This window comes from Eumetopias jubatus, unplaced genomic scaffold, assembly GCF_037043125.1.
Source record: "Eumetopias jubatus isolate StellerSeaLion01/CBP00866 unplaced genomic scaffold, mEumJub1_p1.0 scaffold_1, whole genome shotgun sequence".
Taxonomy (NCBI): Eukaryota; Metazoa; Chordata; class Mammalia; order Carnivora; family Otariidae; genus Eumetopias; species Eumetopias jubatus.
In genome coordinates, this window is record NW_028274807.1 from 12,127,494 (window position 1) to 12,144,088 (window position 16,595).

The 16,595-nt window shown below is 40.3% G+C and overlaps 1 protein-coding gene across 1 annotated transcript in view; it reads right to left on the reverse strand.

Moving 5' to 3' along the window:
• ITSN1 (intersectin 1) overlaps positions 1–16,595 on the reverse strand; it is a 203,743-nt gene that overhangs the window by 96,691 nt on the left and 90,457 nt on the right. The window contains exons 9-12 of the mRNA XM_028115148.2: positions 13,033–13,096; positions 10,056–10,193; positions 8,325–8,440; positions 1,745–2,007 (exon numbers count right to left, since the gene is read on the reverse strand). Coding sequence (XP_027970949.1) covers positions 1,745–2,007; positions 8,325–8,440; positions 10,056–10,193; positions 13,033–13,096 — 581 coding nt within the window. The remainder of the gene's footprint in view (positions 1–1,744; positions 2,008–8,324; positions 8,441–10,055; positions 10,194–13,032; positions 13,097–16,595) is intronic.

Here is a 16,595-nt window from a genome sequence, read left to right on the forward strand (position 1 = left end):
TCCCCCACCCCCCCATCGTTCATTTCCTTTTTACCACAGAAGCTTCCATAATTTCTGTGGCAATGACCACTCTCTTTTAAGTGGACTCTGATGGCTGCTGGGAAAAGTACACATCCAGAGCACCTGGCACTCTTTTTTCCTTTCTTTTTTTTTTTTTTAAAGATTTTTTTTATTTTTGAGAGAGAGAGAGCATGAGCAAGGGGAGGGGCAGAGGGAGAAGCAGGCTCCCCGACTCGGGGCTCGATCCCAGGACCCGGAAATCATGACCTGAGCGGGAGGCAGATGCTTAACCGACTGAGCCACCCAGCGCCCCCACCTGGCACTCTTTATTGTAATTACTTCTTATGTACCTGTCCTCCAACTACCCTTTGGGCCTGAGGACAGTGAAGTACCTATCTACAAGTACTCTACAGACTATGGATGCCTGGCACATGGTAAATGACTATTAAGTAATTCTGAATAAATACTCCAAAGTGTCTTTAAAAAATCAAAACAGAGCAAAACATTGAGAAAGGGAAAGTGGTCTATCTTTGGCTGTCCATTCTGGGAATTAAAACCCTGTTAGTATCTGTGTGTGTCTCCCTGAATAGGAAGGCTTACTGCTCTAAGTTTTCTGAGGCAACAACAGGAGATGAAACCAAAGTATTGTGTTTTTTATAAAGAAAAATCTCTCATATGTAAAATATATTTCATTCACACAAAAGAATCATGGCACTGGTTCTGCAGCAATATTCTAAAGTTGGAAATTCAGATGAAAGATTGGCTTAGCCCCTATCCAGGGATGGCACCAAATTTATGAGGTCTTCCCTCAAATATACTGAAGATTTCCTATACGTATTTTTTTTTAAAGTGGAAAAAAGGGGGCAGGGAACAATATAATTAGTACGATCCCATTATAGGGGTGAAAAAAATATTGCACTAAACCCCCAACATCTCCACCAAATAACCTTTAATATTTCTACATACATATATAAATGTAGAGAAAAAAAGTCTGAAAAAAAATTTTTTTTAATTTTATTATTATTATTATTTTCTTATTTGACAGAGAGAGTGAGAGCAGGAACACAAGCAGGGGGAGTGGAAGAGGGAGAACCAGGCTTCCCGCTGAGCAGGGAGCCCGATGTGGGGCTTGATCCCAGGACCCTGGGATCAAGACCTGAGCCAAAGGCAGATGCTTAACGACTGAGCCACCCAAGCGCCCCTGAGAAATTCTTAACTAGTTATCAGTGGTTTGGTAGGAGACTGTATTATCAAAAGCCTGACCGTGAATGTTCTTAGCAACATCATTCATAATAGTCAACAAATCCGAAAACAACTCAAACGTCCATCAACTGATGAATGGATAACTATAATGTGGTCTGTCTGTGTCATGGAATAGTCTTCGGTCATAAAAAGGAATGAAGTACTGATAACACGCTAAGTGGAAACAAGCCACAAAAGGTCAGACGTCGTATGATTCCATTTCTATGAAATGTCTGCAAGACGCAAAACCGTAGAGACGGGAAGTCAGTTAGTGGCTGCTGAGGGCTGGGGAGTAACTGCTTTATGGGTAAGAAATTTCTTCTTGGGGTGAGGACAATGCTCTGAAATTAGATAGTGGTGGTGGTCGCAGAACTCCGTGAATAAACTAAAACTAGCGAACTATAAAAAGGAAAAGAGGACCGTGTTAATTGATTACTTGAATACTTAGGGAAGAAGGGCGGCAAGAGCACATGTGCCCATCGTGGGCTCCACAGCGGCTTACCTCGCGCCTCTCGATCTCCTTCCTCCTCTCCTCCTCTCTCTGGCGTTCCAGTTCCCGCTGCTTTTCCAGCTGCTTCTCCAACTCCAGCTGCCGCTTGCGCTCCTGCTCGTGGCGCTCCCGCTCCTTCCGCTCCTGCTCAGCGCGCTCCAGCTGCGCCAGGCGCTCGTGCTCCTTCCGCTGTTGCTCCAACAGCGCTTGTCTCCGCTTCTCCAGCTCCAGACTGCCGCGCTCGAAATTCTCACGCTTCTTATCCTCAAACGTTACTTGAAAACGAGAAGCAGGAAGACGCTGGAAAGTCATGATTTGCAACATACTCTTTTCAAAGGAAAATTCAGGCACCTTGGAAAGGTGGAGTATAAACGCAAAGCAGAGCTCCCTAAGCTTCCGACCTGCCCATGCCTCATGCAGAAGCGCCACGACACCAAGAAACTTTTATTTTTTTTGACAGCAGAAAACGTTTAGAACAAATAATTGAGTAAAACTGCAGGATACAAAATCAATATACAGAAATTGGTTGCATTTCTATATACTAATAGTGAACTATCGGAAGGAGAAATTAAGAAAACAATCCCACTTAGGATGGCATCAAAGAACACAAATTAAAACCACAATGAGATACCAACTCAACACCAGTCAGAATGGCTAAAATTAACAAGTCAGGAAACGACAGATGTTGGCGGGGATGCGGAGAAAGGGGAACCCTCTTACACTGTTGGTGGGAATACAAGCAGGTGCAGCCACTCTGGAAAACAGTAAGGAGGTTCCTCAAAAAGTTGAAAATAGAGCTACCATATGACCCAGCAATTGCACTACTGGGTTATTTACCCCAAAGATACAAATGTAGGGACCCGAAGGGGCACGTGCACCCCCAATGTTTATTGCAGCAATGTCCACAATAGCCAAACTGTGGAAAGAACCAAGATGTCTGGCGACAGATGAATGGATAAGGAAGATGTGGTATATACATACAATAGAATATTATGCAGCGATCAGAAACATGAAATATTGCCATTCGCAATGACGTGGATGGAACTAGAGGGTATTATGCTAAGTGAAATAAGTCAGTCAGAGAAAGACAAGTATCATATGATCTCGCTGATATGTGGAATTTGAGAAACAAGGCAGAGGATCATAGGGGAAGGGAGGGAAAAATGAAACAAGATGAAACCAGAGAGGGAGACAAACCATAAGAGACTCTTAATCTCAGGAAACAAACTGAGGGCTGCTGGAGTGGAGGGGGGTGGGAGGGATGGGGTGGCTGGGGGATGGACATTGGGGAGGGTATGTGCTATGGTGAGCGCTGTGAATTGTGTAAGACTGCTGAATCACAGATAATACATTATATGTTAATAAATAAAATAAAAATCACAAATGATACATTATATGTTAATAAAAATAAAGAAATTAAAAAAAAAGAATACCTAGGAATAAATTTAACCAAGATGGGGAAAGACCTGTATACTGAAAACTCTAAGACGCTGATGAAAGAAACTGAGACATAATTAAATGGAAAAGTATTCCATGATCAGAATCAGACTGGAAGAAATATTGTTAAAATGTCCACACTAACCAAAGCAAGCTATAAATTCAATGCAGTTCCTATCATTCCAATGGCATTTTTCACCGAACTAAAATAATTCTAAAATTTACATGGAACCACAAAAGACCACAAATAGCCAAAGCAGTCTTCAGAGAAAGAACAAATCTAGAGCTATCATGCTCCCTGATTTCAAACTATACTGCAAAGCTATAGTAATCAAAACAGTATTATTGGCATAAAAACAGACACAGATCAATGGAACAGAATAGACAGCCCGGAAACAAACCCATGCTTAAATGGTCAATTAATTTACAACAAATAAGGCAAGAATATACAATGGGGAAAGAAAAGTCTTCACAATAAATGGTGCTAGACACCTACCACATGCAAAAGAATGATACTGGACCACTTTCTTCTCATACCAGGCACAAAAATTAGCTCAAAACAGATTAAAGACATGAATGTTAGACCTAAAGAATAAAACTCCTAGAAGAAAACATAGACATTAAACTCACTGACAGTGCTGATAGAACACTGCTTTTTGGAACGGACTCCAAGGCATTAACAATGAAAGTAAAAACAAACACATGGGATTATGTCAAACTACAAAGCTTCTTCACAGCAAAGGAAACCATCAACAAAATAAAAAGCCAACCTTTTGAACGAGAAAAGAAATTTGCAAATCATATATCTGATAACAGGCTAATATCCAAAATAAATTAAAAAAAAAACACAACTCATATAACTCAACAAAAAACAATCTGATTTAAAAATGAGCAGAGGTTGGGGCACCCGGCTGGCTCAGAGGAGCATGCGATTCCTGATCTTGGGGTCATGAGTTCGAGCCACACACTGGATGAGAGATTACGTAAATAAATTTTAAAAACAAATAAATAAATAAATGGGAAGAGGATCTGAATAGACATTTTTGCAAAGAGGCCACACAGATGGCCAATAGGCGCAGGAAAAGATGCTCATCACTCATCATCAGGCAAATGCAAATCAAAATCACAATGAGATGTCATCTCACACCTGTCAGAATGACTATTATCAAAAACACAAGAAATAACAAGTATTGGAGGGACTGTGGAGAAAAGGGAACCCTCCCAGTTAGGAACGTGAACTGGTGCAGCCCCTACAGAAAAACAGTACAGAAGTCCCTCAAAAAAATTAAACAGACAAACAAAAACTGCCATATGACCCACCTACCACCTATTCTACTTCTGGGTATTTACCCGAAGAAAATAAACCTATTAATTCGAAAAGATCATTACAGCACTGTTTATAATAGCCAAGACATGGAAACAACCTAAGCGTGAATCAATGGATGACTGGATAAAGAAAATGCGGTACATGCACACATGCATTATTATTACTCAGCCATAAAAGAGAAGGAAATCTTGCCATTTGCGACAACATGGATGGACCCGAGGGTATTATGCTAAGTAAAATAAGTCAAACAGACAAAGCCATACAGCATATGATTTCACTTACATATGGAATCTAAAAAACAAAACTCAGATACGGAAACAGAATGATGGTTATCAGAGGGAAAGGGAGTTTGAGGGTGGGCGGAGAGGGTGAAGGGGATCAACTGTGTATGACAGATGGTAAAACTACACTTAAGTGTAGTAATCACTTTGCAGTGTGTGCAATATTGAATTATGCTGTACACCTGAAACTATTACTATATACCAATTTTACCTCAGTTTTAAAAAATCCTAAATTATTTGCTAACATACTCTCCCCTCCCCCACTTAGAATCTTCCTAAAACAGCTCTGCATCACCACCAACCTCCTTTCCCTCCCTATTACTCTATGCTTTTCCTTCTCCATCACCTTGATTGAGCAACTGACCCCCATCTCCCCTATACCATGAATCTCCCCCACCCTACCTTTCTCTGCTTAGTTGGTAACTGTGCTGATGTGTCTTCTATTTAAACAAATAAGACAATTTCTGAAAGCAGAGGTAGGAAGGTGAGTATCCTGTGTTTCAAACTGTGTCCTAATCAGTATGGAGATCACATTCAATAAATAACTTTTTCTACTCCAGTTTTCAGTTTCCTTCTTTGAGAACACCAATTATGATTTTTAGCCTTATTTCCCAGGCCAATCATTTTTTCTCTAATCCTTGCTAGCATTCTGTTTACAACCATTTAATTTTCCTTTTATTTAAAAGAAAAAAAAAAATCCTGGGGCTCTTGTGTGGCATGGTTGGTTGAGCATCTTACTCTTGATTTTGGCTCAGGTCATGATCTTAGGTTTGTGGGGTCAAGACCCATGTCGGGCTCCATGCTCAGTGTGAGTTTCCTTGAGATTCTCTCTCTCTCCCTCTGCACCACCCCCACCCCAGCTCATGCATGCACCCGCTCGTTCTATTTCTCCTTCCCTCTCAAAATAAATAAGTAAAATCTTAAAAAAAAAAAAATTCCCAACCTCCATGTCCCTTATGTTTTCAGCGGTGTCCCTTCAATTTCGTGTTTGCCCCACATGCTTCTCCCTCAGAACCACCCCAGGCAAGAGAAGCTCGCATCACCCGCCTGTGTAGCATGCCATTCCCTTTGTTCTCTATTACAAGAACCGTCACTTCATACTTTGTCTTGAGATCGGTAGCTGTGAGCATCTTTTCTTGGCTTCTCCCCATATTCCCCATTTGGCCTTCACTGCTTTAGAAAGACATTCCTCACACATTACAGTTATGGATTAGACATGAAACACGGCAAGTGTGTTTTGGTTTTCTTTTCTTTCTTACTCCTTTCGTGATTGCAGGAGGCAGCATCCGTTTCACTAGGCGACCTTAAAACTGAAAGTTCCCTCAAGCACAGAAAGGAATGAATAATGATACATGGCACAGTGTGGATGAGTCTCAAAAAGAGGAAGAGAGAACTACCTCTACTTCTCTCTTTCCATGTGTTCACATCAAGGAAAAGTGATAGGAGGATATAAAAGAAGGCCACCATCTGCATGCCAGAAAGAGAGCCTCACCAGAAACCAAACTGGATGGCACCCTGATCTCAGACTTAATGGCCTCCAGAACGGTGAGAAATTCACTCTTCAAGCCACCCAGACTGCTGCATTTTATTATGGTGGCCCAAACTAAGCCACTGAATTGTGTATTTTTAACGATCGATTTTCTGTTATGTGAATTTTACCTCAATTAAAAAATACCTGTGGGGCGCCTGGGTGGCTCAGTTGGTTAAGCGACTGTCTCCGGCTCAGGTCATGATCCTGGAGTCCCTGGATCGAGTCCCGCATCAGGCTCCCTACTTGGCAGGGAGTCTGCTTCTCTCTCTGACCCTCCCCCCCCTCATGTGCTCACTCTCTCTCATTCTCTCTCTCTCAAATAAATAAATAAAATCTTTAAAAAAAATACTTGAAAGTCCCTACACGTCTTAGTTCCAGTATCTGGCCCTATCTGCTACATAGGAGGCAAATAATAAATGGCTCCTGAAGGAAGGAATGAATGAACACAAATCTCTGATGATGTCACTTCCTGTTCAGAACTCTAAATGAATGTCTACCACCAAGAGGAAAAGAAAATTGCAAATTCAAAGGATTCCTGTCCTTATTTGCCTTTGAGACTTCATTCCCATTCATTCCCATCAGCATCAACCTGAAATGTTATTCCTTTCCACTTGTAATGACCCTATTCAATCTTCAGTCTCAACACAACTGTGACCTCCTCCACAGAGATCCATACCTTATGCCTTTCCAGCCTATGCCAACCAGCGTAAGTAAGCTCTGCTGTGCATCTGTAATACTGTCTTTAGGGATTTACTGCACTTATATACTGCTTTGATGATTGTTTATATGGATGCCCTAAATCCTCAATCATACTATAACCTTCTAGAAGGTAGGGACCACGTTTTTAATATTTAAATTCTTCACTGTACTCAACACATAGCTTTGCATAAAGAACATTTTCTTTTTTCGGTTTTTTTTTTTAAGATTTTTTTTTTGAGAGACAGAGGGAGAGAGCAGTGGGAGGGGCAGAGGGAGAGAATCTCAAGCAGACTCCCCACTGAGTGCAGAGGCTGATGCGGGTCTCACTCCCACGACTCGTGAGATCATGACCTGAGCCAAAACCAAGAGTTGGATGCTCAACCGACTGAGCCACCCAGGCCCCCCAAGAACATTTTTCTTTCTTTCTTTTTTTAAGATTTTATTTATTTATTTAAGATGGAGAGAGAGGGGGGATGAGCAGGGGGGAGTGGCAGAGGGAGAGGGAGAAGTAGACTCTGCTAAGCAGGGAGCCCAATGCGGGGCTCGATCCCAGGACTCCAGGATCATGACCTGAGCTGAAGGCAGATTCTTAACCAACTGGGCCAGGCACCCCCAAGAACATTTTTAATAATAAATTTATCAGTGAACAAAAACTAATTTAGTTTAAAGAGGAAACTGGAAGAGCCAGTGTCCTGAGCAGGTCAGTTAACCACTGAGCATTTTAAATGCAGCTACATGACACAGACAAGGTATTTAATATAAAGAGAATGCATAATAAATTTCATTTGCTTCATAGTGTCAATTATCATCTCATCATTAATAATCCACAGCCACCTTAGAATATTTTAATAGTGTGATGGGTTTATTATTGCAAATGAGGATTTTTAAAAATAGGTTCATATTAAATTTAAAATAGCTTTCTGTCATTAAGGAGTTTCCAATTCTCTTATAACAACATGAGAAAATAACAGTAGGGAATTTCATATTCTATTTCTACACTGCTGGTATTGAGCAAACACCATAAAGGTTTACCAATTTGACTGTTTTATAAATAACATTTATGAAATTTTTGTATAGTGGTAAATAATCAGATTTCAATTTAAAAGTTAGAACAAGGGTGCATTAGCAAAGTACATAATGTTCTTATTCCTCTACATATATTCAAATCCAAAAGCATATTAAGAGTGTGTCCTTTTGGACTAAGGTCAGTTAAAGGAACACAGCAAGAATGTCAGAAGCTAAATTTAGTTTTACCTCCATCGTTGCCTGAGAGGTAGAACATCTCTAATATGATGTCAAATATAAAGATTGCCTTACCAGGTAATTTCTTCTCTAGTTGTTGCTGTTCATCTTCTAAAACCGGTTCCTCTGGTAACCTCTGATCGACTGCCGTTGAGCTGATGACAGATATACCACTGCCAGATCGAACTCGTCTGCAATTGTGGAAAAAAAGAGATTCATATATAAAGCTGTCTAGGTAGAATTGGCAAATTATGGAAAAGAATTGTTAAAGAGTATGCCACATCATGGAGTATATTTCATTTATAGTGAGGAAAAGATAAAGATTTGGTCCTCTTTATTTACAAAGAGTTTTTAAAAAATGAGTATGTGAATATCATCTGTGCATCTGTAATACTGTCAGAGTATTAGAGTGCCCAGTTCGTTCAAATGTTTAGAGCTATCCCCCAAATCAGGGCAATTCCAAAGGACTGAATTAGTGAATAATCATCACGTGGTCTAGAACAGTGCCTGGGTCACAGTCAAGTGCTCACCGTTGTTACCACTACCCTTTTACAGAACATTAAATCCGCCAAGGGTAGATGAGCGGCTCAGCTGAATGGGAGCACCTCTTTTCCCTTTACAAAGTCTTTCTATCCATTTTTTCTTATAATAAACACATGAAATAGTACACATCACAGGCCCTAAAACAAATCATTTAGATTACTGATTAGTTTCCCCCTAAGCCGTTAACCTTGCTCTTTTAAAGCAATCTACCTTTTCGTCAATGCTTTTCTATCAGCTTCCAGTCTTGCATCTCTTATAGTGATCCATGCAGCTGTCAGACTGCAGACACACTGCCCAGCTACAGTTTCTTCCGACAGCCAGATTTCTCGGCTCGCTCCATGTACGCACTGACAGCCAGGGCACCCTTTCTCTCACTTTTTTGGGGATCTCTGCACACAACTCCCCCCGCCCCGGTCTTTGAGGAATCAGGACAGAAATTCTTGTCTTTCTTTTCCTGTTCTCTGTGCTTGTAAGATTTCCTATTTGTCTTTTAAAGTTAAAGCCGTGAGACGTCGTTGTCTGAGAGGGGAGGCGTGCGGTGTGTGAAGGCAGACCAGTCATTGCACATTCCTCCCAACTGGACCTTGGTCTATTCTCTTGACAACTCCACTGAAACTGTTTCAGACCAGGATCATTTTCTTTAGTTAGCTTCCTGATTATAATTTCTACATTGCCTGTATTTTGTTACCTAACCAGTGTGTAGAAGTCACAGGTAGAGTCTCCCTGCCTTAGTTACTATGCACAGGTTAATATGGTTTTACTTTAACTGTCAAAATTGTTGGTGAACTTTGATTAGATAGATGGGTACAAAAATCGACAACCTTTTGATGTTTTACTAATAGACTCGAACTACTTTAAAGAACAGAACAGGCCCGGGGCACCTGGGTGGCTCAGTCGTTAAGCTTCTGCCTTCGGCTCGGGTCATGATCCCAGGGTCCTGGGATCGAGCCCCCCATCGGGCTCCCCACTCCGTGGGAAGCCTGCTTCTCCCTCTCCCACTCCCCCTGCTTGTGTTCTCTCTCTCGCTGTGTCTCTCTCTGTCAAATAAATGAATAAATAAATAAATCTTTAAAAAAAAAAAAGACAGAATAGAATAGGCCCAAGATTAACACAGGACCTAGATAAGAACACTTTCTTGAATTCATGGATATTTCATTTACTTGCCAGGAATAAAAGTGACTAAGAGAGACACAGCCAACAAAATCCAGTTTGAAATTCACATAGCAAATCCACAATTTCTTGTAAGGGCCAAAGGTTCCTTACCTAAAGGAAGGTGGAATGTACTCTGGAGGCAGGACAGGTGGCAGTGGTTGGCCAGACATAGCGACATCAATTAGGTGCATAGCCAAGATAAATTCTTCTGCTGTGAGTTTTCCATCTTGATCAATGTCAGAAAGATTCCTATTCAACAAAAAGTTAACCATATTCTAGTTTCATGAAAATGCATGTGTGTTACTATTCACAAGTGATTGAAATGTTCTGTTTCCTTATTCTGACTCTAGGCCAGTTGAGTCTCTCTGTGCCTCGGTTTATAAAAATAGTACCTATTTCATAGTACTGCTGCAAAGATAAAATGAAACAATCCAAATCGTTGAGGTGGTGTTCAGCATTCAGCAAATGTTAACTATGATTATAATTATACTCTTCTCAAGCCTTGCCAGCCCATTTAAAACATATCATACTCACATTCTATGTGTCTTTAAACACTATGCTTGGCAAACTATCGGGTCAGATAGTAAACATTTAAGCTTTACAAGACATGGTCTCTTATCACACTGAATTCTGCCCTTTTGGCAAAAAGCAGCCATAGATACATAAATAAATGGGCGTAAAACCTCATTTACAAACACAGCTGCAGGCCAAGTTCTACTCATTTAGGTTAGCTTGCCAACTTCTGATCTAGACCTACAAGGGTGGATCTTTATGGCCTTCAGCCAGAGTCAAGATGCTTGCTGCTCCTTAGTCTCAAGATTCAGTGGCTACCATTCCTCATAATCAACTTGCCCTAGTAGTTAATGAGAATAAACAGATTTTTTTCCAGCAAGTCTAAGAATGGGATTTTACTTAATCACTTCTGGACACCAAAAGAGGATGCAAGACAACAAAGATGTTCACCAGAATGCCAACAGGACAGATACTACACTGGGAAACCGGCTTTGCTGATGCCATAAAATCAAGAAATTCCTCTTAAATCTGAAATTTCCTTGGGTGGCACAAACCAGTTTTTATTAAAGGTATAATGTCCATACAGTGACATTTGCCCTTTCTAGAGTACAGTTCTGCAAGTTTTGGCAGATTCAGTGGCATAACTGAATTCAGTTGTGTATCACAATATATAGAACAGTTGCCATCACCATGCAAAATTCCCCTGCATTTCTTAGTCACCCCCTTGCCTTGCCCACAGACCCTGGCAACCAATGATTTCTTTTCTGTCCCTCGAGCTTTGTATTTTCCAGATGCCAGAATCCTGCCTGTTCTTCCTCATCGTCTCCTCCTTCCCATCCCCCACTACAGCAACTCCCCGACAAATTCAATCAGAAGGCAGGTGGGATTCTTTTCCCCCCACACTTGCCTAAATAATGGCTGTAAACACTTAATTAAAATATCTTTCTATTGTATAGAAAGGGAATATAATACCATTCTAGTAGGAGAGACTTAAGTATTTTTTTCAAAGAAGGCAGGTTATAAATGAGATACTGAAGCATTTCAATATACTCTAGTGTCACAAGAACACCTAATAAACTACCAATCAACCTCCATAAATGTCAGATCTCAAGTTTACATTTCAGAAGGTCCTAGGATACTGGTACATACCCAGACTTAATAGATCTGGATGTGTCATATTAACTGGTCTATTATGTTTATTACCTGGTCTATTATTATTATATTTCAAAGGAAGACCCTTTAATACAAAGCAGAAGGAACCAGGATGGGTGAAGGAACTAGCACTAGAGTGTGACCACTTATGAAGCAACCGTATCAATGGGCCCTATGGCAAAACCATGAACCTTGATTCATGCAATTAAAGTAATCAAAAGCTATGAAAAATCCTTACAAAATCGGGGCGCCTGGGTGGCTCAGTCAGTTAGTTAAACATCCGACTCTTGATTTTGGCTCAGGTTGTGATCTCAGGGTTGTGAGATCAAGCCGCACGCTGGGGTCTGTGCTGGGTGTGGAGACTGCTTCTCCCTCTGTCCCTCCCTCACCCTCCCTTCCTCCCTAAGAGAAAAAAAAAAAATCACTGCAAAATAGACATTTATGTGCCTTCTGATGAAAGTACACTGCAATATCTCTGATGTAGTCTTGCCAAAAAAAAAAAAAAATCAAACTTGAATCTGATGAGTGGTTCTCATGAGTGGGATGATTTTGTACCCCAAGGGACATCTGTCAATACATGAAGACATCTTTGATTGTCAAAACGGTGGGTGGGGGGTCATGTTACTGGCATCTAGTAGGTGGAGGCCAAAGATGCTACTGAACAATCTACAATACACAGAACAGCCCCCACAGTGAAAAATTATCAGGCCCAAAGGGTCAATCGTGTTGAAGTGTAGAAACATTGCTCTAGATCCAGTTACCCATCTACAGGAAACCCAGGAATAAATTAACACAAGGAAGCAACCACCAAAATATAGACTAGAAGAAACTATAGGATAAACAATATGGGTTCTTCTTGTTTGGGGGGATCAGAGAACACGGGGAGTTTACAGAACACTTAAAAGACGTGTCAACCAACTGATGCCAAATACAGATTTATTTGCATGATCTGAACAAGTCAGCTACAAAAAATTATGATCCAATCTAACGAATCTGATCACTATCTGATTAACTTAATGATAAGAATTACTATTAAACATTTTTGGTGGACTACTGGTATTACGGTCTTCTTGAAAAAAAACCCTATCTCTTTTGGAAATGCAAGCTAAAATACTTGTAGATGAAAACGATATAATCACTGAGATCTGGCTTAAAATAATTGGGAAGGAGGAGGGGAGAACCAGATCTAAGTCACAAGCTGAGACTTACTATAAACTGCGTGTTAGAGAATTCATCAATCTCTCTGCTTTTGTATTTTTCAAAATCAAAAAGGGGAAAGAGTGAGATGATCTTCACAGATCATTGGAAAATTAAGCATAATTCCTACAGCCCCACCCATAAATATTGGTATGAATCTAAAGACCCATGAAGCCATACCAATTTAAGCCACTTTATACAAACCAAGGAACTTTTTATTCCTTACCATATTGAAGCCAGCTGAGCCTGTGGCAAACTTGATTGCATAAGAATAGTTCTTGCTTGGGGACCTAAACAGAAACCGGGGGAAAAAAATATAAAGATGAATCAGCAAATCTTCACTGTCCAGGAAGACCAGTGTTGTGCACATAAAGCAGCACTATGCAATCTCATGCAATCACAGTGCTTTAAACAATATTTGCTATTACCCAAGGGGCTTTTTCAAAAGGAAATTAAGCCCCAATGAAAAGGGAAAAAAAAACAAAGCACACCACAGCATCTGGCACATACTCAATAAATTCTTGTTAAATGGATGGTTAATGAAAAAAGAGTATGTAAAAGATTAGAGTTTCAAAATGTAACCTGCCCTTTTATCCAGATTATCATCTCTATTTGTTATCAGGCTTTTATTTACAAAGCTGAAACTTCTTGTCTCTAAACTCAGCATCTTCTGCCACTGTGTGCTGCCTCTACCAGGACCACTATCAGAGAAGAGTCAGAGAATCTCAGAGGAGGAAGGACCTTAAGAGAGGACAACTCTTGTAACTGTTTCATTACAGACTTAAAAAAAAAAAAAAAAAGGGTCTTGCTCAAGGCTCCACAAATGGCTAGTATCACAACCATTTCTTATGTTAGCAATAAAGAATGCCTGGAATTCCAACTCTGCTCTCCAAATCACCTCTCATTTCTTAAAGTACTTGTAAATATCCTCACCTCTGGCATGAAACTTGGGCTTAGATATCAGATAAAGTCTACAGTGGAAATTTTGAGTGTTGAAATAAACCAGTGCTGGGAGAGAGACAACTGTGTCTTCTATCCAACACTGACTCTCAAGGTGTGGTCCCAGGATGACCGACGGACCAAGGAATGGAGAGTTGTAGCAATCTGGTTGGGAAGATTGCCATGTATAAATTTTTGCTTTTAGCTATTTCATTTTTCAAATGGCACCTCATCAAAAAACACACAAAAAACACACCAGATGTGTTTTTGCATAGCAAGCAGTAGCGGTCAGGGACCTCTGAGAATCGCCCCCAATGTGTCAGCACAGGAAGTGCCGGAGAACTTGCCATGAGACTCAGGCAGGCAGTTTCCTCATTAGCTGGACCAGTTTTCTCATTTCAGATGTCCCTTCCAGATTTACGAGCCTGTGCTCTATCAAATAAGGAACTATAACATGGAGCTTAATATAGTGCTAGTGCATAAAAAATGCTAAATTAATGGTAGTTAATATAGACAATATTCGAACTTTGATTTACATATAAAATGTGAGCAGAAAAGCACACATGAACATATACATATGTATTTTCACATGTGTACAGGTATACAGCTTAACTTTCCAAACTGAAAATGGTCAAGTAAATCACACCTAGATTATGAAACAGCACCCCAGAAACCCTATCCAGTTCCCCTCTTTTTTTAAGAGAAGGGGAGATGGGGGGTAGAGAGGGAGTGGGAGAGAGAGAATCTTAAGCAGGCTCCACGCCCAGAGCAGAGCCCAATGAAGGACTCCATCTTACCACCCTGAGATCATGACCTGAGAGTCAGAAGCTAAACCAACTGAGCCACCTAGGCGCCCCAGCTCCAGCTCCCTTCTAATCATCCCCCCGACCAAGTGCAGCCCAACTTCTAACAGCACAGTGTGCCCTTGGTAAGTCTGGCTTATTCTGTTCCACAAACTGTACGCAATTGTAGGACATTAACCCTAACTGTTGTGTGGTATATCATTTTGTGAATATGTAACAATCTATGTATCCATTCTGTTGATGGGCATTCAGATAGTTTTCATTTTGAGGCTATTATGAACAGCGAACCTTCTAGGTTTTGGCAAACATATGTACACATTCCTGTTGGATGAATGTGTGTGTGTGTGTGTGTGTGTGTCGGTGTCTGTGTATTGGGAGTCTCTGAGAAGCAATCTTTTTAAAATTAATGTGAAAAGCTCTAGAAGTTCTGTGGTATACTGGAATGAGGAAAGTACACTGATCATTTTGTGTAGTCTCTAATATTGTACACTTAGCATGGTGGAACACAAAAATAGAATTAGCCAAACTTCAGTGAATGCTTTAATTGATACTTGTAATAATTCTCTCCACTTCAGAACTACATAAAAGGAAGACAGTATTTCACCTACTACCAATAAAAAGTGTAATAATAAACAAACAAAAAGAACTAGTTCTGGACCTAGATGGGTAGCAGGAGATTTGGATTCCAGTCCTGACTCTTCCTACTCCCTATGACATTAACAAAAGTACTTTCACTCTCTAAGAGTAAGCTCCTTCCTCTCTAAGTGAGGGAAATGATCTGGAACAGCGATTGGTAAGACACAGCCCACAGGCCATATCTGGTCCCCCATCTGTGTTTGTAAATAAAGTTTTCTTGAAACACCACCAAGCCCATTCACTGGAGCGTGACACATGGTTGCTTTTGTACTAGAATGGCACAGTTGAGTAGCTGTGACAGGCAAAATGTAAGCCGAATATGTTTATGGTTTTGTTCTTTATAGAAAAAGTTTGTTACCTACCACACCAGAAGACCACAGCTTTTTGCAATTCTAATACTTGACTCTGTACGTCCTAAGACAAAGAGTTGTGAAACATCAAAATAATCACCAACACCTAAGATGGCCTCCTAGCATAATAGAACAGCATAAAATTGAACTCTTGAGTACGGAGAACTATCCTGTGGAAGCCCACATCCATAAAAAAGATATCAGTTTTGGGGTACTGGCTTCTATGGAAACATTATGGGAATAAACAGAAATCCCAAGTTCATAAGCCCTACTATGGGCACCCGTGTTTGCATAGGGAAGCATGCACGGGAAAGGCAGAAATAATTAAATGAAGTTAATACTTTATCTCAAACAATGCCTATCACTTCAGCTTTTGTGATTAATATAAATAACCAAAGAGCATATTCATTGTTTCACAATGCAAGATGAATAAAATCCCTCTTTGAGGAGAGGCTAGCATTGATGACTGCCAGAATTCTACATCTACTTACATTATCTTGATTAGAGAATGGGCTCTCTCTATTTTTCAAGATTGTCTCTTTTAAGAGTGTTTAATAGCATACACATCAAGTTGTGAAGGAACGAGGGGGTACCCACCTAAACAGGTGTACCAGCTAAATTAACCCAGGTAATCAGTGGAGTAAAATACACCACTGCTAGATTAGCTTTACTTCCCACAGTGGACAAGCTCAGATCACAAGCTCAGAGATTAAGTATGCAGAGAAACATGAGCAAAATCTGCTCTTTCAGGTATATTTCAAATTTTACTGTCTACCTCATCTATTAAAAGTTCTAAATATTTAAGTGCTTGCATCATTATCTTTGGGATGAAGACACTGCACTGCATTCATAAAACACAGATCCTACCAAGAAAGAGGATTGCTACATCAATGTCACACCTGAATACTATTTTAATTAATTCACAGCAAACACCAACAATGCTTGGAAGAATTCTTCTCGGATTCACTGACAACATAGTTCTGGGTCTGTATGGAGCACTGGTGTGAAACAGACCATGTTGAATTATACTTAAAAACTATACTACTGAATATTCCCTCAAT